This window comes from Phasianus colchicus, chromosome 12, assembly GCF_987193195.1.
Source record: "Phasianus colchicus chromosome 12, bPhaCol1.hap1.1, whole genome shotgun sequence".
Lineage (NCBI taxonomy): Eukaryota > Metazoa > Chordata > Aves > Galliformes > Phasianidae > Phasianus > Phasianus colchicus.
Window position 1 is genome coordinate 9,052,500 of NC_143447.1, and position 21,706 is coordinate 9,074,205.

At 42.7% G+C, this 21,706-nt stretch overlaps 1 protein-coding gene across 10 annotated transcripts in view; it reads left to right on the forward strand.

Annotated features, from left to right (window-relative positions):
* Positions 1-21,706, forward strand: part of ATOSA (atos homolog A) — a 45,040-nt gene that overhangs the window by 11,845 nt on the left and 11,489 nt on the right. For 4 of the 10 annotated variants that reach the window (XM_031616548.2, XM_090148859.1, XM_031616547.2 and 1 more), the window contains 8 exons: positions 13,550-13,734; positions 14,538-14,740; positions 15,181-15,306; positions 15,552-17,397; positions 17,898-18,014; positions 19,566-19,645; positions 20,436-20,544; positions 21,371-21,529. In XM_031616548.2, the coding sequence (XP_031472408.2) occupies positions 13,550-13,734; positions 14,538-14,740; positions 15,181-15,306; positions 15,552-17,397; positions 17,898-18,014; positions 19,566-19,645; positions 20,436-20,544; positions 21,371-21,529 (2,825 nt within the window). Of the gene's footprint in view, positions 1-372; positions 600-5,750; positions 5,900-6,604; positions 6,738-7,174; positions 7,277-13,549; positions 13,735-14,537; positions 14,741-15,180; positions 15,307-15,551; positions 17,398-17,897; positions 18,015-19,565; positions 19,646-20,435; positions 20,545-21,370; positions 21,530-21,706 lie in introns of those variants that run through there. The other 6 variants (XR_016470357.1, XR_016470358.1, XM_090148860.1 and 3 more) reach the window with 4 other exon arrangements.

A 21,706-nucleotide genomic window follows, 5' to 3' on the forward strand; every position in this document is an offset into this window, starting at 1 on the left:
CAGGCTTTAGGCTAGTAGGTGCAGCTTCTCTCTGACTCGATGGTTCTAATAAAGTTCTGAGGGTACCAGCTCCTGCTCAACCCACATTCTACATGTCTCATGTTTTGTGTGTTGTCCATTCAAATAAAATTCTTGAATTCTTGGATGTTTCTATCTTTTTCCTCGTAAACATTCTTTTAAAGCCTTGTTATTAGCAGTGCATTTGCACTGTTTGGTTTGTTTCTCACTTTCTTGTTTTTCAGGTATTCTGGGGAGGAAAAAAAAAAAAAAAAAACAAAAAACAGCTCAGCAGCATTAGTAAGTGCCTCACATGTAGACAGAACTGTGCCTAACAATTCTTCCTCAGTGTGCCTGTATTTATCTTGGGCTTAGATGTGCCATCCGTGTTTGGATAGCTTCCTGGACTTGAACCAAATCTGTGGAGCTGGCGGGGTTGGATAGTCAGAGAGCTGCCCTGGGTGTAATTCATGGAGCCCTCCCATGTGAAGCTGAGTATCTTTGATGGATACGTTTCCTGAACATGGCAAAAGAAAAAACCTTTTTATACACACTGGACTGTTTGACTGCATCTTCCTCTTTGGAACCAGAAGTAAGGAAAGGTCTGTTTTCTTGTTTTGACACAGTATCACATGAGTTTCTAAGCCTTTGCATTATACTGGATCTGTCCTACACATGTGTAGTGTTATCTACAAAATCCCTTGTTTCAGTGGAGTCAGAAAAGGCATCTTAACCATGGCTCTCTGCTGCAGTTCTTGCTACAGTGAAATTGCCCATGCATATAGCAGGCTAGTGGTGTGCATGTCATCCAAGTGAAAGACTAGATGGAAAACATTGTGTTGTTATTCAGATGTGTGATTTGGTCTTGTGATGCTCTGCAATACTCTTTCCATATTCCCACATAAATACCTTTTTTTTTTTTTTCCTATCACTATAATTTTAGGGGTCTGACCTTTAGTGGCTGTACCTGTAAGCAGAATGCTTTAGTGTATATATAATGCAGCACTTCCTTGTTAAGTGACAAACGAGGGCTTCTTGCCAATTCCTAACTGATTTTATTTTTTTCTGTTGAGTAGTTTTGGTAACAGTAGATGAAAAACAGTCCTGTTGTTCCTTTTTGGCAGTGTGTAGCTTCCCACTTTCTTGTGAGAGCAGGATGAGCAAAGAGCAGCCAGCCTGACCAGCTGTCCCAGCACTCAGGCAGTGCTTTGCTTTAGGTAACGGATTTGAATGAAGATGCTGAGATCAGGGCAGAAGATTTCAAGTACCAAATGGTGAGCTTGCAAGTATGACAACCAAGTTTTTGTTTTCTTAGTATGTAGAAATAGTAGATGAATATATTTCAGATCCTCTTTGGGGATAAAAGGCAATATTTCCTTGCTGGTAACACATCGTTGAGTCTACACTGCTCATATTCTGGAGTAAAGTTAAAAACCTGGTTTCTTCTGGGAAGATGAGATACAGAAGATCAAGAGATGGTGTGGAACTCAAGAGTATAAGTGGGGTGTGCTTAAATGGGAGAGACACAGCATGTCTTGCAGTTCAGCCATCTATCATCTTTCCATATTGATGTTTTTTTGAGAAGAAAGCTGCTACTTCCAGTGTCTGCATAAGCATGTGCCTTTTCCTTGGTGAGAAAGGAGAATATTGACCAGCAGGCTAAGTCTGGCAGTGATGCTCATTCTACCTGGAAGAAAACCGAGCTCTCAGTTGAATTTTCGCATTCATTAGGAGTTTACAAAAGGGCTGAAGGTGGGGCGATGAGTTCTGCAAACTTAAATGGCAGGCAGCAGCGATAACAAGCGAGACTGTTGTTAAATAGTTAATAACAGATGGCTGAACTTCTGATGCAAATGATCAGGCAGAGCAAGAGAAGTTCTCTGCATCCTGACCCAGTGACTCCTCGCTGTTCCCATGGCAACTAACACATTTTTCCAGTTTCAGCAAAGTTTTTGGAACTGAAGATGACTTGTTGGTTTTACGGCTTTAAAATAAATTTAAAAGGCAGAGTGGAGCAGCTGGAGGAGAAAACATAAACCAGGAGAATGTGGATGTGAATTCCTAGAGATGTTGGTGTATTTTTGTTCCTATAAGATCTTTCTGAAAAACATCTGAAGTACTGTGCGTTTTAAGAAGCCTGTCAGTTAAAGCATACATTTAAATGTGAAAGTTAATAATCTGAACAGATCCACCTGAATCCTTTTCATGTAACCTAACATGAAAATTACCTGATGCTGTTGGGAGAGTGCTGAAAGGGGTGAAGTGTGGAGGAAGAGGAGGTTTTTGGTGTGGTATGGAGAAGCAAGGCAGGGCTGTAGCTCGTGAGATGGATGTGGCTTTTTGTCTGTAGCCATAGCAGGGCTGGAAGCTCTGCTGGCCACTGCACAAGGTATGGCCTTCTCTGCTCCTTTTGTGGGGCAAAACTGAAAGACTAGAAGAGCGTTCTGGAGAAACGTTGCTACAGCTTTCCTCTGTCTGTGCTCTTCTTGCAGATGGACCTGTGTCTGACTGCTGGAGCAGTGAGGAAGGACCCAACAGTTAACTTTCCTATGTGTTATAGTAAAGCTGCTGCGCAGCTGTACCTGCTGTGGTTAAACTTGAAATGGAAAGTTGATGATCTCTCATTAGGTCAGGACCCCTGAACAGGCATTTGTGGAGGCTAAACTACATGGCACTGAGACCACTGCAGAAAAGTGCTTCTGAAGCAGGTTTTAGTCTGTTCCCCAGGGAGGGCCATGGCCAGGGTCTGGGAATGCTCCTGAATGTGAGTCATTTCTCACAAAGCATAAACAATCTGTTGTAAGCCTGCTTTATCAGTGCTCTTGAGAACAGTTTCTTCAGCTGCTGCTGTTTCTGAGATACATTTATGGCTGCAGGTCTTACATTGTGCCAGTGGCTTCTTTATAGAGTGAAGAAAGTCCTTCACATTCAAGCATACCGAGCCTGGATATACTCGAACTCTATTGCCAGAGTTTCTCCTTTGCTGGTTGCTTACCTTGATGGATCAAGTAATTCTTCGGCCACGTTATTACTGCTAGAGAGGGAGGAAGTAAATTTCTGAAATTCTGACCTGGTGATTAGCACTTGTTGTCTGTGATACAAATTAAGAGTCCCATTCAGGTACCAGGGCTGTGTTTTGCTGTGCATTGTACAGATGTGGAACAAAAAGGCTGTCCTCACCTTGGACCTTATGTGAGTATCCAGCAAGGAAATCAATGCTTCCAAGAGAGGCTTGTAAGGAAACAAAGGATGATACTGATGAGACAGATAAACTGATCTCAGCATTGTTTTGCAGTGTGTACTTCCCATCTGTGGGTTAACGTGGGAGGGAGGGAAGCACAGGTAATTGATGGACTTGAAGCTAATGTCAGGCTAATTGGCACCGAAAGTTTAGAGCTACAGTGAGTGGGAGACAACAGGAATGTTGGCAAGTTCATGGAAAATCTTTTTTCTTGTAAGTAATTTGCTCATTATGTAGAAAGATTTCAGCAGAAAAACACAACAAGGTGTATCGAGGATCAAAAAAGACAACAGGAAAATACAGTTTCCTGTGAAGCACCAGCCAGGCGTACCTTCCTCTTCAGGCTGGCTGCTGGTGAGGTGTAACCTTTTCTCTGTCCTCTGCACACTTGTTTCCAGTGGTGGGTCCCATGGGAAGGGTGGGCCCTGCTGGTGCTGCCTGGAGCAGGAGCTGTGCTGGCACTGGGCTGCTCCCACAGGCTGTGCCCAGCCAGAGCCTGGGCTTCCAGCTTTGTCCTCTCATACTGCACAGAGCTCCTGTCTGAGCAGCTCCAGAGCTCATGCACTGCTGTCAAATCCACGCACTGGAGATGCAGGCTGGTGCGGGGACATCCAGGGAGAGCCCTTTCTGCACATAAAGCACTTCATTCTTTCTCTTTTTTAAAAAGCATCCTCTCCGAGCAACAAAGCTGTGTGTTGTGGTTGCTTGAAAATAATATATTTTCTTCATGGATTTGTATCAGAAAATCTCCGTGTGATCTCCTGGTTGTTGCATACTTGGGGTTGGTGTTGCTTATGGGACTTCTTTGGTCTGATGCTCAGCTGGAGCATCTGCAGGCATTTGTGTTCGATGAAGCGATGGGTGGGCAGAGCCTTCATGTTGCTGGTGTGCAGCTGATGGTGACTCTTCAGCATTTCTGAACTGAAGACAACTTGAGGCAATTTCCCCTAACAGTAAAGAAAGTAATTTTGGCATCTTCTGTTTGAAGTTTAATTGAATACTTAATGTATATGTTGGTATATTTTCTGCTGGTTTCAAACTCGGCGCTTTCTCCCCATTGCGTACTGTTAATTAAATATAATGTATCGAGGAGGATCTAGGCTTGCTTTATTTCTTCATCACACTTTGCTTCTGTGGGTTGTTTTGCACAAAATACAGAAGAGCTGGTGGAGGACCTTGGGCCTCAACTGGATAAAAACATTTATTCTCCATACGCTGCTTGCTTTGCTATTTTTAGCACACTGTTTTCCTTTCCTTGTGATTCATTGCTCTGTGCCTTGGCTTGCAGGTCACCTGGCTTTCGATGTGCAGACCAGGGCTCGATCTCTGCTGGCACAACAGTGCTGCGACCTGAGGAGCTGGGTGCTCCTGTGCTGGGGTGGCTCTGGAAGGGGTGGGGAAGGCTGAGCCCTGTCCCTGACCCATACTCTGGAAAGTATGTTCTAAGAATAGGCGTACGGGGCGTTACAAACCCACGTGCGACGGGGAGCAGGGCTGGGCTATGGGTGATGTGAGGTCAGAGCTCATGGGGCTGGCCAGCCCTTGGCTTGCCTCTGCCCTCATGGAGGGACGGCTGTTTTGGATGGATGTGGTAGGAGTGCAGCGCTGCTATTCTTGCTGTGGCAGTGTTAATTTTAGCTTTCAGATGAGTGTCTGGGGCTGTCAGAAGGCTGTTCTGCCCTGTGGGGTCAGGGTGGTGCTCCTGGGAACCAGCCCTCAGGCCACAGTGTGCTGCCTGAACAGAGGGCAGAGGGTCAGCAGGCGTGCATGTTTGTAAGGCAGACAGGGGTATGTTGGTATGTTGGTGAGATAGCAGCAGTCAGGTGGGTCCTCTTCCTAAAAGGATACTTTCCAAGGATTGTATGTAAGGAAAGCCTGACTGTGCTGGGAGCATCTCTTGTGCTGGTGGTAACACCAGAGCTGTAGCAGCGACCTGTTTGGGTGAGGATCAGAACTCGTGCCCCTGAAGAGCTGACATACTAATCGTGCACACGGGAGGCCTCAGCTTGTAATAGCATTTTAATAGAGCTGACTGCTTTAACCAGAAAATTGGACTAGGTCATCGGTGTTGGTTTTTTTCTCCCCAAAATAACTTACTTCTCTCCTCCTCCCCATCCCACATCCTTCTCTGGCTCACTGGTTTGCTTTTTGAGACGTGCCTCAGTAAAGCTGAGAAGTTGCTGTAACTATTAGAAACAGGTACTGATAGGTAACTTTGAGAGAAGTTCATCGTGCAAGAGGTCCCTCGGTACTCTTGGGAAACTGTTCCGATACCTTTGCTTTGTTGGCCAAGTGTTGGGTGCTGGTTTCCCATAATGTGTGGCTCACTGTTCAGAGGGATTCCCCTGGCTCTTGCATCTGTGGCATCCCTGTTGATTCCACCCAAAATGAGTCAGCGTCGGGTGTTTGGATTTCACGTTGCATTTTCCAGATTTGCTCTGGTTTATTTTTGAGAGTCCTGGCAATTATCTGAAGCACATGTCACGTGTTGTAACGGTTCTTTTCCTTGCAGTAACCTTAGGGAAGAAAAACACCAGCTTGTGTCTGTGATGCTTTTGTCTGTGGTGCAATACCAGGTGTTTATGAAACAAAGTGGGACCTGTGCTCGCACACCATGCAGCTGGCATTCACTGTGAGGACTTCTGCCTGCTCCCACTCCAGGTCTGTTCAGTTCCATAATGACTCTTCAGAATCACTTGCTCAGTCTTTGAGAACTGAAGGCTCTTTACATTCCTCCTCAGAAAAGAAATGCTATTTTATCAGTGTTAGCAGTGAAACAAGCACAAGAACACTTGAAATTATATTGTCAAAGTTTCAAAGTACTGTAATTATCTAAGGTGATGAGATAAAGCCTGAAATACCTCAAAGACATTAACATTTAGTGTTTGTGGGAAACCTTGATTTAAAACAAAAAAGGCTTTTTTTGGCATGTCTGTATCGCTGTGCATGCTGCTCCAAACTACACTGACATATATTGTAAAGATGTAAAGGGACAGAACAATGAACTGCAGAGGAACCCAGGCAGCACGGGATAGAAACACATGGTTTAAGGAGAGGGCTGCTCTGGCAGCTCTTATAAGCACTAAAATACCTACTGTAGGATTTTAAGCAACACTCCAGTGTTGTTTTTTTTTTTTTTAAGACACATCTGAGCCTGCTTTATTATCACAAGTTGTTGCTTTACATCTTCATACCAATCTCTGTATAAAATATTGCAGAAGTTTGCAAATAGTTGAATCATTGTCAAGCTCGATTGTTAAACAAATTAAAGAGAAACTTATGTCTGCGGTGCTGAGCTGTATTGTGTTTAAGGTCTCACATAAAATTTCTGGCATCCATTTTTATTTATATATTATAAAAATTCAGTCACAGCCAGAACTTAATGCAGAGCTGCTGCCGACCTGTTTAATGGAGGGATGCGGTGGCGTCCAACTGGAGTCAGACCTCCCAGTACTGAACTGCTGCAACTGCTGTATGTGTGTTACGCCTGCACGAAGAGGTGAGTGCAGCCAAATACGTGTGCTTTTTCATTGTGAATTGTTAGGCTTCCATTGAAAAGAAAGCAGCAGCTGTGGGGCTGCAGCAGCATGGTTGATGGAAGCCTTCAGTCTGTATGTGTGGCTGCAGCCAAGTCAGTTCTCGAATTAGCAGGTTAGAGTAGTGAAGCTCCTCACTGCCTTCCTCGTTCTGTGCAGCCCCTGCTGAGGGATGGGGCTTTGTCCTTCCAAGAGGGCTCCATTGGAATCAGTAAGTGAAGGAGGCCTGAAAAGATGTTTGAATGTAGATTTGGAAATCTCATACAGGAAAATCCGTACTTGAATGTAAGGATGCTCACTTGTTTTTTGGAATAAACCTAAAGAATAAGCTTTTGTATCTTCCATAAGCTTAAGGAGGCTCTGGTTTCTGTCCCGGGGTGATGTGCTGCCTCGTTCCCAGCTCTGCTGGTTCCCAGCCCACCTGGGGGCTGCAGGTGCAAGCTGCTGGTGGAGCTGGATGCTTGCCTGGGGCTCAGCTGTGCACCCCCCTCCTGTGAACCAGGTAGGATTTTGAAACAGAACAATTTTAGCAACTTATTTTCACTATAATCAAGCAAAATTTGTTTGTTCTAATATAAGTGTAGACTGGTGTACATGTTTGTTTCATTATGATGTAAGGTTGTGTGCAAATTCTTGTGTGCATATCACATTTAAACAAGTGGCAATCTAGGAAATCCTAATGTAAAGGAAAACACAAATTGATGTGTTTTTAATTAAGTACATTATTGAGGCAAAAGTTCTCTTTGCTTTCAGTACCTGCCTGATTATAGCATGTTAGTACAAGCAGCATCTTTTGTAACTCCTTCTGTAGAGTGCTGGGTATGGGATCAGCAAAAACTGTATGTTGCTCCAGCTTGCTTATATGTAAAATGCTAACCATCTTTTAAAACATCAGCATTGAGGCTCTTACAGCTTCACAGTGATGTTCCAGCACTTGTTTACCTGGGTTAGGATACAGTGCAGCAGCTGTATTGTGGAATAGACATCTTTTCTTGCAGCTCAGTGAATGGAGGGTTGGAATTGAGTTTGAAACTTGCTGCCTGTTTTCAGGTATAGTCTTCCATTACATAAATACAGACCATGAAATCATAACGATTGCTCTGCTTCTCCATTTGTCATTTCCTTGTGGAGTGAGAAACAATTTGGCTTACATCATTTGTTCTTAAGTGTTCCCCTTCTTTTCCCAGTTAAGTGAAAATAAATTCAGTTTCCCTGACCAAAATACTGATGTTGGATCTAGAGTTTGGGTTGGTGGAATGCCAACAAGTCAAAAGTAGCAGGCTAACCTGATGTTGCTAGGTAAAAATAGAAGGCTACAGTTGGGAAGAGCAGTGACTCAGTGAGCAGTGTGGTGATGGCAGAATAGGATGTCGGCCAAGGCACAGGAAGCGGGATGGGAACACCCAGAGCAGTTCAGCAGTCTGTGTTTTGCTCTCGGAGGGAGTGGTTTCTGAGTCTGCTGCCGAGCGTTTCAGCTTGAAATGAATTAAACTGCTCTTCTTCTGTACTCATTGAACGGTTTGACCCTGAATAGATTTTAGCAAAAACAGTTTATGTGAATTGTACTTTTTGTCCAGGCTGATTCTAAGCCTGGTATCTTTTCACTGACTTCATGTGCTGCACGGCTGGCTCTGGCTGAGTTCTGAGTAGGGCTGTGGGCAGGTGGGCAGCGCGGTGATGGGGAGCGGCGTCTGGTGGTGCTCATCCATTTGTATGGCTCTGTAGTAGCTTCAATGGCTGCCATGTAGTCATGTCTTATTTTTTAAAATTACCTGTGATGTTTTGTTGTTTCTTCTTTTTCTTGATTGTAAATGGTTGTGAGATCACCAAGGCAGTAATTTGTTTTCTGTTCTTCTATACGGAACTAAGTAGATCCAGCACTTGTATAGCTTCTAGTCTACTTCATTGAGCATCAGTCCTAAGTTAATGTTCTGTGCTACCATTTCTTGCCTGCATCTGAGGTGTGGCAGTGAGCAGGTCATGGTTCGGCTCGATGCTCTGGGAAATGTAAAGAGGCAGTAGAAATGCCATGAGGTACTGCACTTCTGTTCCAGGAGTCAGTGCTGGGGGGAGTCTATAGAGCATTCCTCAGATAAGGTGAGTCACCAGTTCGTTGCATTTTTCTTGAATTTAAGTAAACTTAGCTAATGGCTTGTTTCATGAAAGGCATAGACTGGCTTATGGTTTTGACTCTTGATAGCTTAAATTATACTTAAACCCTTAATATTGCAAGGCCTGTGAGCTCTGTGACTTTAGACGTAATTACGGGCTCGAAGCGTGTAGACACAACATCCAGAAAATGATGGATTTTGGAGGTTCAAGGGCAACTTTCTTTGAAGGTGAGCACAACATGGGATTAGTTAACTGAAGCATCCGTAGGTGTTTCTAATTCCAGAAGAGAAGCTATTAGTCAAATGTTTACATTGTGTTTCATTTCCTTTACAGTAGTCTTTTGAATCCTTGCCTTATTCTTAAAACGCAGGGCTACCTTTAACCCACTTCTTGGAGGAATGAGATAATAAAACCCATTCGTTGGCTGTTAGGAGGGAGGGCCATAGAGCCCATGCTGAAACTTTTATGTGCCTTGCAGAGCCTCTGCTAGGAGGAGGTGGGGACTTCTTGTTCCGACCCTTGCAGAGCAGCCACTGCTTCCTTAGTGTACCTGACATCCATGGCCTGGAGCCTCAGACTGAAGAGTCTCCCTACAGGCTGCCTGTAATAATAATTACAAAATAAGAAATCCACACGCTGGAGCAGTATTTTTAGTCTTTTCAAAAATTGACACTGGAGTGGGACCAAATGCACTGGAAAATAAATGTAATGCAGAGTGGTGTCAGTGGGGGGTTGGGGAGGTGCAGGGGAAGAAGTGTGGCTGGGCAAACAGTGGGGCCAGCATCCGGCTGTGCACCTGAGCTGCACCAGTGGGGCAATTCCTGTGTAGGTCTGCAGTTTCCTTGCTTCCTAGTAAGTGAAATATGAGTCTAATTATACAGGTGGCTTTCAGAATCTGTCCTGGATGCCTAAAGATTTTTCAGGGATGCTCTGGACCATCCTAGAGCATATTTAAAGCTCTTACTAGCTGTGTTTCATGGACTTCTAAGAATAGCCTAGCTCACAGTGTGGGGGGGTCCCTGTGGCTGTAGAAGGGCCAGAGCTGCACCCCTGGAAAACAGGGCAAGGTTTGCAATAGGCGTGGTGGAGCACCTGGGTGCATGATACCAGTGCCTTTGCTTTATGTCTCAGCTAGGAGAGAGATGAACTGCGCTTCTAATGACATTTCACGAAAGCATTTTCTGTAATTACTGCAGAAAATACAGCAATAGGAAAGGGAAGGGAGTTGGTCTGCATGGCCGTGACCTGACTGGGGAAGGAGTCACTGGGCAGAGCTGGCTCAGCTGTGCTGGGAGAGTCTGTCCCAGCTTGGTGAGATTATGGCTGGCTTGTACTGCAGGCGTGAGTTCAAGAGATTGCAGTGTGTGCCTGTTCTAGCTTTTCCTTTGTTTTTGAGTTCTTGTCCTTTACTACAGTGCCCCCGTGACTTGTGCATGCGTGCAGTGGACAGGGGAGGGCAAGGATCTGAAGACTCTTCCTACTATTTCTTGTTAAATGTGCTTTCCTGTTTGTCTGAAAGCTGTATGAAAGTAGTTCTTGTTTGGTGTATGGAAGAGACAAAGGAAGACAAAACACTGTGCCTCCAGGTCTAAGTTCTCCAGCACTGTGCTTAGTTCTATGTATAGCATAATAGCTTCATTCAAAATTTATATATATATATTTTTCCTCCTACAGTAGTCTGTTGCTGTCTCCTGTGACTAGCTGGTCAGTACACTTCAGTTTCAATTAGTAGTGAAGGGCAGTAGTGCCCTATTACTTTAATTCCCATGTACTTGTGTCAACCAATTGAAGTTTTATCCATTTTAAGGGCAAGAAAATACATGCACTGCTGGATCACTTGTTATATGTTATACATTTGCATGTTCCATTGCTGGAGATGAAGCAGAATAAAAACATTCATAGTGAAGTTACAGGCTGAGGTGATTCTGTGCACAGTGTGTCGTGTCTTAAACAGGGCTGAATTATAGACAAAAGCAAACTGCTGCAGCACACATAACCAGGAATTCTTTTTCGCTAAACACTGAGTTTGCTGTTTCTATAAATGCCTTTCCACCCTTGTCCTCAATTACATCAACTTGCATCATCTGTGTCTGTTGTGTAGGAACAATTACCATGCTTCTCAGCATTCACAGGGCTTTTTTCCTCTACTGAAACTATTAGAAGTTGCCAAATAATACAGAAATCACGTGGAGCTAAAAAAAAAAAGTCAATATGCCACATGGCATTTGTAGGAAAACACGTTTCTCAATAACCATTGCTAATTTTGTGCTTTAAAAAAATTCAGGATCAGATGCCTTGTTTGTTACGTTAACTGTTGGCCCTGTCTTCATAAGCTGTTAAGAGAGCAGTAGCTTCTCCTAGCTCAGTGCTTGGTGTTGGGCATCCTTTTAAGGATGTGCCATTTGCAGTTTCCTAGTGTAAATGTTCAGGTATCGCATCCTACTCTGCACATCTCTGTTCCATAAGAGCTGGCTGACCAAGGTGGGATCTGTGTAAGCGCACCCAGATCTCGATGGAGTGCTTTCACTTCTTTTCATTAAAACCTGAGTGCTTTTACATGCTTAACTGCACAGATTTCTCTGATATTCTCTCAAGAAGCAGTGTTTCTTCCTTCCTTTTTTGCCTGCTGGGCACAAGGCCTTTCTGCTTTAGTTTGTTCTGGCTGCCACTGAGTGCTTCTGGGTGTTGGCAGTTCCTACAGCCTTGCAGGAGAGCTGCTCCCATAAGGTGGTCACAGCAGGCTGGATCACTAACACCACTGTGACCTTTGGGCATACGGAGTTGAGCACAATGCTTGTATTAGCACCAAGACACCATCTCAGTGCTTTTCAGAGATTTTCTGTATCCCATTCCCTATTCTCTAAGTGTGACTTTACCTGTTCTTTGGGCGTATGCCTGGAAAAAAAAAAAAGTTGGAGGTGCCTAATTTTGTCAGTGAGTCACATCACTGTACGTGACTTGTCCTCTCTGTTATTTACTGTTCCTTTAATCTTTTGAGCCCCCTTCTTTAGTAATTTTCTGCCTTCCATCAGAAGAATGGCCACTTTAACTCGTGCCAGGTGACTCAAGGCTTGATGCATGTGGGGTCCTCCGGGAAACTCATCTCACCTCAGGCTTTTGGTGGAAGGCAGGTGGTGGGCTGTGCCTGGTGCAGGCAGCACCCAGCCCTGAGCTGCCACTGAGTGGGGGCTCCTGCTGCCACTGTCTGACCTGCCTTCTCTTCTGTTTGCCCATAGACAGAAGTGCATCCCTTCAGAAAAAGGAAAGAAATCTGTAAAGATGTGGGCTTGTAGAATCATAAAATGGCCTGGGTTGAAAAGGACCATAATGATCACAGTTTCAACGCCCCGGCCATGGGCCAACCACCAGACCAGGCTGCCCAGAGCCACATCCAGCCTGGGACTTGTCTGTAGTAAGTGTGGATCCCTGGCAGTGGAGCTGGCTTCTCCCACGTGCCATGTGTAGATCCCTTCGCATGGTCTGCAGGCCGTGGAGCCCATGGAGCACGGGCCTGGGCTCAGCAAATACATCCATGCAAAAGCTGGTGTTACACACTTTGTAATTTCTATTTGCGAGTAATCGGGCATTTCACTGGTGTTCTCACTTAATGTGTCCCTTCTATGGATTGTTCAGGTCTGCCTTACCATGTTTGCTAATGCTCAGGTACTGGGGCATAAAGGCAAAAAAACAAAGCAGCAAAACCTCCTGAACAATCTCTTTTCTACAGGAGGCAAGGTATTTGTGCATGGTGTTCAAAACCTGCACTGAAATTAACAGTCCCTCCTGGCAGCCCTGTTCTGGGGCACAACACAGGACACTCTCACTAGAGCAGTGTAGCTGTTGCCTGCTTTTATCTCCCAGAAGCATAAAACAAAGAACTGCTGCTGTGCTGCAGAACTGGAGCTTCTGCATTGCGCTCCGTGGGCACTGCGTGTGCCAGCGTGGCTCACGAGGAGCAGTGCAGCTGCTGCTTTGTTTAGGGAGACTTGTGGAGGTTTGGTTCTTTGCACGAGTTTGGACTGAGCGTGGTACGAAACAATGAATATCCTGTATGTTCCTCGTGAACCTTGTCTCTGTGTGAAAGCTGTTAATGGTAACTATAAATGGACCTCTCTTAAATAAGCCCGGCTCTCAGCAGTAGGAACTTGCTATAAAAATCTTAAAGAACATTCTGTCCCACTTTCTCTAATATAATTAACTCTCACTATTTTTTCTCTATTAAATTTTTTAATGTGTTATGTGATGCAGTGTGTCTTCTTTATATCTGTTACGTGCTGTTAAGGATGTCAAGTCATACTGCCATCAGGCTCCTTCCATTAGGACCCAGGAGAGGGTTTTCCTGTAGAAAGGCTGTGATTCAGCTGTGGGTCGCAACACAAGCCGTTGTTCTTTGTGATGGTGCAGCCTGGTTACACAGCCAATTTACTCTGTGAAGCTTTCTTTTCTAATTTTGTGTGCTTGGAGCAGCAAAGTTATAGGTAGAAGAAAGATGAGTTTTGGTGTTGTGATGGCTCTTGGCATGGTGGGAGGGCAGGCAGTCTGGTACATCCATTTTCTGTAGTTCATGTTTAAAGCATACCTTGGAACGGACTGCAGGGACGGCTACAGCTTAATGCTTGTTATACAGTAGTTGACATTGATTTTTGTCTTTTTGAAATGGCAGATACGTTAGATGAGTACTTTGAGTATGAAGCTGAGGAGTTCCTGGTCTCCTTGGCCTTGCTGATCACCGAGGGTCGGACGCCCGAACACTCAATAAAGGGCAGAACAGAGGGCTTCCATTGTCCTCCAGCGCAGTCAAGTCAGCCACCAACAACTAAGCATGAATGCAGCGACAAGCTGGCTCAGGTACGATGGTCCCATTTCATTTGAAGTGTTGCTACCATGATGAAAATCAGCTGAGAGCCCCTGGTAGATTGGTAGCTAAGCACAAGTAACAATTGCTGCCTGTCAGCTCTGCATTTAAACAAGTATGTAATTCGGTGTCATACTAATAATAGATCAGATCTGTCCTTAAAATGAGATCGTTAAGCCTTTTATCCTTGAACATGAAGTTCTGCACAGCTACCTGAATACTGTACCTATTTGAGTCTTTATTATGCAGATTGACAGTACTATACTTAGCATTCATGGTTTTCTTTTTTGAGAGAGAGAGAAAATGTAGGCTGACTTGCAGAACTTTCTGCTTTTTCAGGTGATACTAAAAAGTTAGTGGTTCAAAAAACCAGGAACACCATCAAATGCACCTCATCTCTTTTGGGTTGATGTTGGAGCATCTCTCAACTGAAAGACACAATGTGCTGTGTGAATTTATTCATGCAAAAATTAGTCTGATCCAAGACACAGTATTTCCTAAGGTATTGCTGAGGATGGCCTGTGGAGAGAGCAGTAAAAGTTGTAAAGTATGGTAGTTAGGGAAATTTCTATGAGCTCTTTATTTTTGACTGAAGTTGCTGCAGCTACTGGCATAAATGATTTGTTTGTTTGTCATTTGATAGCTCTAGGATCTTATCGCTGATTTGGTGCAGTGTAGTCTCCAGAACTTGACCCTTACCCTTTTTGAGGTCTTTGGAATGTGATTTTTAAAGTGGGTTTAAATGTGGCTAGTGTTTTTATGGCTTATGTATGTTGACATTTATTCTCTCTCTTAGTGTCGTCAAGCCAGGCGAACCAGGTCTGAGGTTATGCTACTGTGGAAAAACAATATTCCAATCATGGTTGAAGTGATGTTACTTCCAGACTGTTGCTATAGTGATGAAGGGCCCAACACGGAGGGGAATGATTTAAATGATCCCGCAATCAAACAAGATGCTTTGTTGTTAGAAAGGTGGATTTTGGAACCAGTTCCTCGACAGTAAGTTGGATATTGGGATCAGTTGATAGTTGCTTGACTTATTAAGTTCTTAATGTTTACCATAGATGGGAGCCAATCAGGCTCTGTTATCTTCAAATTGTTGAGGAATTTTGTTGTTTTGCTTGAATCACCTGTTTTACTTTCAGAATGAAAACCTGTAAGTAGGTTTCTCTTCCTGTATTTAATACAGAATATTCTAACAATGCACATGTAATATATTGTGTGTGTGTGTATATATATAATATTTTTATGACTGTAATTTTCTACAGGACATTTGACCTTTTGCCTGAGAGATGATAACGTGTTATAGACAGCGAAGGCAAACAGGGAAAGGGACCAACAGATCGTCTGAAAGCTTAGTTCTGTTAACAGCATTGTGTCTCTTAGTTCTCTGTGTATATTCTGACCATCATCTGTGTGTTTCTTTTAATGCTTTTTAGAAGTGGAGATCGATTCATTGAAGAGAAGACACTTTTATTGGCTGTTCGCTCTTTTGTTTTCTTCTCCCAGCTGAGCGCCTGGCTGAGTGTTTCACATGGTGCTGTTCCCCGTAACATTCTGTACAGGTATGTTAGAAGTGAAAAATATTGTTGCTTTGTTGTTTGCAGGTTAATCCCATTCTTCCTACCCGTGGTCCTTTTTGCCGCCTTGTTGGCCCAGTTCTGTAGTGTTTGTATCTGGTTCCTATACTTTACAGAGTGTGGCAGTTGCTGTGTGACAATGTTTTGTGTTTGAAATTTGCCTCACGAAATAGAGTATCAAAGGCTCTCTGTCTTGATATGTCTATAAAAGCACTTCTGCATTGTTTCAGGGTGAGTGCTGCAGACGTGGACCTGCAATGGACGTTCTCCCAGACACCAACAGAGCATGTCTTTCCCGTTCCTAACGTTTCTCACAATGTGGCCTTGAAAGTCAGTGTCCAGTCCCTACCCAGACAATCGAATTACCCAGTTTTGACCTGTAGTATTCACACCAACCTTAGCTATTATGAAAAGCAAATGAAAGAGCGTAAGTTACATCAGCACAGTGAATCCAGTACAGCAGAGCTGTGCAGTACCTCCAGTCCACAGCGTGTCTGTGGGAAACAAGCATGGACAATGATACCTGAAGGCCTGCTTAATGTAAGAAAGACACCTGAATTTACTTCATCTATCAGAAATTTAAAGCTTTATCCATCTACTGGTCTTGGATCTGATTTTGCAGCGTCACAGTCTAAAGTTCAGTGCTATAATGCTGCAGCAGACAGTAAGACACAATCTCATGAAACAGCTGTTCGAACTTTTAAATCCCTTTCTTTGGTTGATTCCCGTGTTTCAAATGGCCATTGCTCTCATCAGTCCACAGGAGAAACCAATCCTTTGATAGGTTCCTTACTTCAGGAGCGACAAGAAGTCATTGCAAGAATTGCTCAACACTTGATTCACTGTGATCCAGCTACTTCCCCAGTTGTTGCTGGACGTCCCTTCAACGTACATGAAACCAGCACAGCTACACCAAAAGCTTATCGGAGTACTTACGAAGATGAAAACTTGCTGAGGAAAGGCAAGGAAACCTCATCTGTTCCTACTGTCAATTTAGATAATGCAATACAAGAAGATGGTGAAGGCAAAACTAGAGCAATACCAGAAATCCCACGTCTCGATCCCCGTGCTCCAGCGAACCACTGTGGCCGTCCATCTGCAGGAGAAGGTAATCCTCTCATTGACTCTCTGCTCCAGGAGCGGCGGGAGGTTATAGCAAGGATTGCCCAGCACTTGATTCATTGTGATCCAGCTACTTCTCATGTCAATGGTCGTCCATTCAAAGTACATGAGAATGGCCCGGTTTCGTCAAAAATTTTCCGAAGTACATACGAAGATGAAAATTTGCTGAAGAAAGTCAAGCAACCATCTTCTGTTTCTTTTGCTAAATCTAGTTTTTCTTTGCTAGAGGACAGCAGTAAATCGAAGTTGAAAACACCTGATACTCCTATCAGTCCTAGGTTTGATGGTGAATCGAAGGCTTCTCTGAAACTTCAAGCAAGAAGAAAATTGGTGTTAGCAAAGCCTAGTGATGCTGTCCAAAATGCATTTCATCAGACTTCAAATAAGACTTCTCATTCATTTACTAACACACGTACGTCGTCGTTGTCTGTTAAAGAAAATAAATCCGAATTGCCGGATAAATTGGAAATGATGCAGTCTGATTATATGCAGAAAGACCAGGTAACCAATAGAATTAAACAGTGTTCAAATTTTAGCAGCATCGATGAACAGATTTGCACAAATAAACTTAAAGAAAGAACAGTTGTTAGTGAGAATAACAACACGGGCACTTTTAACAGTTTGCAGATAGATAAATGCAGAATACTTGAAGGTACAAAAAAAGCAACTGTGATGCAGGCATCTGACTCTTTGCACAAGAATGAACTCAAATGTTCAGATAAAGACTCAAAAAAGCCAAGTATTTATGAGCAAAATACCCAGCTTATTAGTATTGAAAATTATTTAAATAAAGACCACGACAATTTCAAAAATAAAAACAGACAAGATAAAACGAAAGCTGCACATGATGAGAATGAAGAGCCAGTAGGCCTTGATTTCCAAAGCACTTCTCAGAAGAAACCTACAGAAGATGGCTCTATTAGGTGTGATCGGCTGAAGAACCCAGATGTGCAGGTAAGCAGAGATGAGAAGAGCGGTTTCTTTAGCTGCTGGCAGTCAGGTAACTTGTAACTGCAGCCTATATTTGCTAAGGGTGATGGGAGGAAGAATTTTTGTCTATGTGAAGCAGTGTTGGACTGTTGTCTGCTTCCAGTGAAGTGAAGTTTGGTCTAGTAGTGCTTCTCTCCTCCCTTCTGAATTAAAAGTTTAACATGAGGAGGAACATTGCCTCATCCTGCTCACAGTGATAGCATTAGAAGTGGCATTTTCTGTAGTCAGGTAGGTGTCATGTATACATGTATACACATGTTGTCTTAATGTCATGTGGCCATTTACAGTCAGTTTGTAGTGCTTGTAGATTGAATCAAAGAGAACTTGAATCTATTTCATAATACATTAATGTGATGCAGGTGCACCAGCTGCAGGAGTTCTTGCCACTCAAGCAAACAAATGATAGCTTGATAGGCTGTTGAAATGGCCCAGTAATATCTTGAGTCAATCTGTTTTGCTGACAGAAAGCACCATCACTGAAACACACAAATCTATGGCGGAAACACCATTTTCGATCCTTGGATGGAACTTCAACCAAGGCTTTTCATCCCCGAACTGGATTGCCTCTGCTTTCAAGTCCTGTAAGTTATTGATGAAATTGTGGCTTAATTGTGACTCAGCTTTTATGTGAGAAAGGGAGTATTTTGAATGTTTAGTTCCCGTGTATTGTAGAAACTTTGACGAGATACCTAGAAGAAGTTTTTGTATTTACTTTCAGTGTCAGAGTGAATGCTTTTACAGGTGGAATCTTCAGAGTTAACACTAAAATGAAGTTGAACAATTCTGAAAAAGAATACATTAGAGGTAGTTCTTGAGAGATTTTCAAGAGTAACAAAAGGTAAAATAAGTTCTATGGTAAACAAAGCATTTTGAAGTTGACATATTTAGTCACTGAGGAGTTTTTGTGTGAGTTGTTAATTATCCTAAAGTTTTTGTTTCTGTGAACGGTTTATACAGCATATTCAATATCCAGAGAGATAGTTGAGTAAGTGTCACAAGGTTGCTAAGGCAGAAGCACATTTATATGAGGGCTGCTCTGAAACTAATGCCTCATGTTTTGTTGTGTTGGCAATTCTGACATGGAAATGTGTATGAAGCGAAGGTGTGGAATTGAATTCCTCCATGTGAAAAAAAAAATGGCACCCGCTGACATTTACTGATGCTTGCTGGATGTTTATGGAGCCCAAACAGTGGGCATGAGCACAGGAAGGCGACTGGCTGTGCATTTCAGCAGTGGCAACAGTAATGTGAAAGATAAGTCAGTTTCCAGGCCCCATACCAGTTTGAAGTCCATGGAGCACATTGCTGATCTTGGCTGGACTGTCCTACCACACCCACCATATAGTCCAAATTTGGTGCCTTCTGATTTCCATCTGTTTGGGATGGTGGAAAGATGGACTGTGTGGGTGATGTTTTCCTAGCAATAACACTGCTACAGCAGCTGTGAAACAGCAGGTCACCTCTGCTGGTGCAGATTTTTCCAGTGTGACATGCAGGCTCTTACTGCTGGCAAAAATGCACAGCTAATGATGGTGACTGTGCTAAAAAATAGCATTTTGCAGCTGAGAATTTCCTCTATCCAGTAGTGTTATTGTGCTCCTTGTATCTGTTGGACTTTCCATGGTAATAAACAGGAGGCATTACAACAGGAGCAATCTACGTAGTTCCTGGTTGGTGGTTTGAGGCTTCTAAAGAGAAAGGCATTCTCAACTACTGACATACTGATCTTTTATAGCATGTAGTGTGTGTTGTTCTTTGGTGCTTATGGACAATGTCGTATTTTCAGGGAGCTCAGATGGAAATCAGTACAACTTGTTTATTTCTAACACTGCGCTGCTCCAAAGCCTCTTGAGTGAGCTGGGCAGTGATTGAGGGGTGTATTTAGTTCCTGTTGCTTTGTTCAATGTGTTCTTCTGGAAGCTCCTGTTTGTGTTGATCGGATTTTTCTTCAATCTTTTGATCAATCAGAACTTACAATCTTCAATAATTTTAGATTTTTTTCACTAAGTTTAGAATAGTTTTCTTCTTTGTTTTTGTGTTTTTGTAATGTTATGCAAATTCTTGGCAAACCTGTGCTTACTTGTCAAAATTGTGGTACAGTTTTTAAGTTAGCATTTTCTTCCCCTTTTGAGGTTCCTCAGAGGAAAACACAATCTGGGTGCTTTGATCTGGATTCATCACTACTGCAGCTGAAATGTTTGTCAGCAAGAAGGTACGTTTTATTTACCAGAAATTTTGAGATTTTTTTTTGAAACAGAACATATATAACAACAAAGATCATTAACAAATACAGATGTATGGGTGCCTTTCCGAATTCTTACTCTGAAATAATTTTTTAAAAATCTCATTGCAGTTGTGCAGGCAGTAGTTTTCAGCCCTTGGTGTGCTGATCAGTTAATGGGTTTTGTCTCAGGTCCCTGAATCAGCATGGTCCTGACAGAGCCACTGCTGAGACCACTCTGTCCCACTGAAGATTGGGAAAGCTGTAGGATACACTTCAGGACTGAAACAGAAAATTGATTAATCATTGATTCTTCTCTTTCCCTGGAGTTTTTTTCTCCACTATATGAGAAGCTTTTTTTTTTTTTTCAAATGAGTTGTTTTGTTCTTAGAGTTGGATGGTTAAATATTTTGCTTTTATATCTGCTCGGGGAGCATAACCTTTGAAAGGGACTAGTCGTGGCTTTTTACACATTAATGTGCATAACATAAACAGCTTTCAGTATGGTAGCGTGGTGGAAACTTCAGGATAAATGGCTACATACAGGAGAAAATTCTGTTACTTTATTCAGAACTAATGAACAATGTAAATTTGTTTTGTCTCTATCTCTTGATGGAGGTATGCTTCCGTAACCTAGAGAATGTTTTGCAAGAGTACTGACAGACAGTGTTCAACTGGTATTTCTTTAGCACAGTATTTTGCAATGCAGTAAATGATTCTTTTTAGACCAGGTTATACCCAGAAGAAATGTGTTCATCCTTTATTCTTTTTTATTTAATAGCCCACAACAATGTATAAACAGAGAGAGTGATCCAGAGAGCCATGGAAAACCATTTCTAAGTTCTAGTGCTCCACCAGTAACAAGTCTTAGCCTTCTGGGAAACTTTGAGGTATTGCATATTGTCTAGAAGTCTTGTGGTATTTTTATTATTCTTCTGTACTGCTTTTAGAGCACATTAGTGTGGATAATTCCAGCCAGATTACAGTGGAAAGATTCATAATTAAATTGAATGAAATTTGTATTAATTTCCATCTATAAAGGCATGAATTTCATTCCAAAGAAGTCTTCTCTCTCAGATACAGAATCGGAAATTTTAACTTTTACTTTAAACTGTGGTTTATTTAGGAAGTGTTCTGTTGGCTTAAATGAGATTCAAACTGTTATTGTTCATTTTTGTCATATATAAACCTAGAAAAAAAAAATCTCATTTTTACTCTTAAAACTTACTCAATGTTTCACAAAAGCCACATGAAATCAGTGTAGTAAACAACATATTGGAAGTGTAGCCTCCAGCTTTCGGTTTCATGTAGCACATCAAATGTCAGTGACTAATTGTAGCACTTACGGATTGCATTATACCTTGTGAAACATGGAGTGAATATGTTGAGAAAAGCTGCAGGTTACAGTCTATTCCTTCAGACAGTGTATACCGAGGGTAGTCATGAATACATCCTGCTGCTCTCTGAGAGCTTTTGTGCAGGTTTGAGTCAGATTAAGATAGGGTTTGCATGATGCTTTCTGTTAGACCACTACCATCTTGCTGAGTGTTCCTCTGTTTGTCGTCATTTCTGCCTCGGGTGTGATTTCTGGTATGTCACCTCATGAAACACTTAAGACCCGGGTTCTTATAGAAACTTGTTTTCTTGTTTCCTGCTTTTTACTTTCTGCTGTATTTTGAGGCGGTCTCAATCTAAGCTGGATGTTTTGTTTTTCAGGAGTCCGTCTTGAACTTTCGCTTAGACCCGCTGGGCATCGTTGAGGGCTTCACAGCAGAAGTGGGAGCCAGTGGAGTCTTCTGTCCCACTCACATGACTCTGCCAGTTGAAGTGTCATTCTACAGCGTTTCGGATGATAATGCACCCTCTCCTTACATGGTCAGTATATAGTCCAAATGATCTCTCCTCTGTTAAAAACCAGTAAGGTGGAACAGAGTTCATAAGCCTGTAGTCAGGTGAACTTGCCTAACTCATGCTTTAATACAGTAATCAGGCATACGACCCTAATGCTTGTTGAGATGTTTTGTAATTAGCATAGTAACATATGTAAACTAT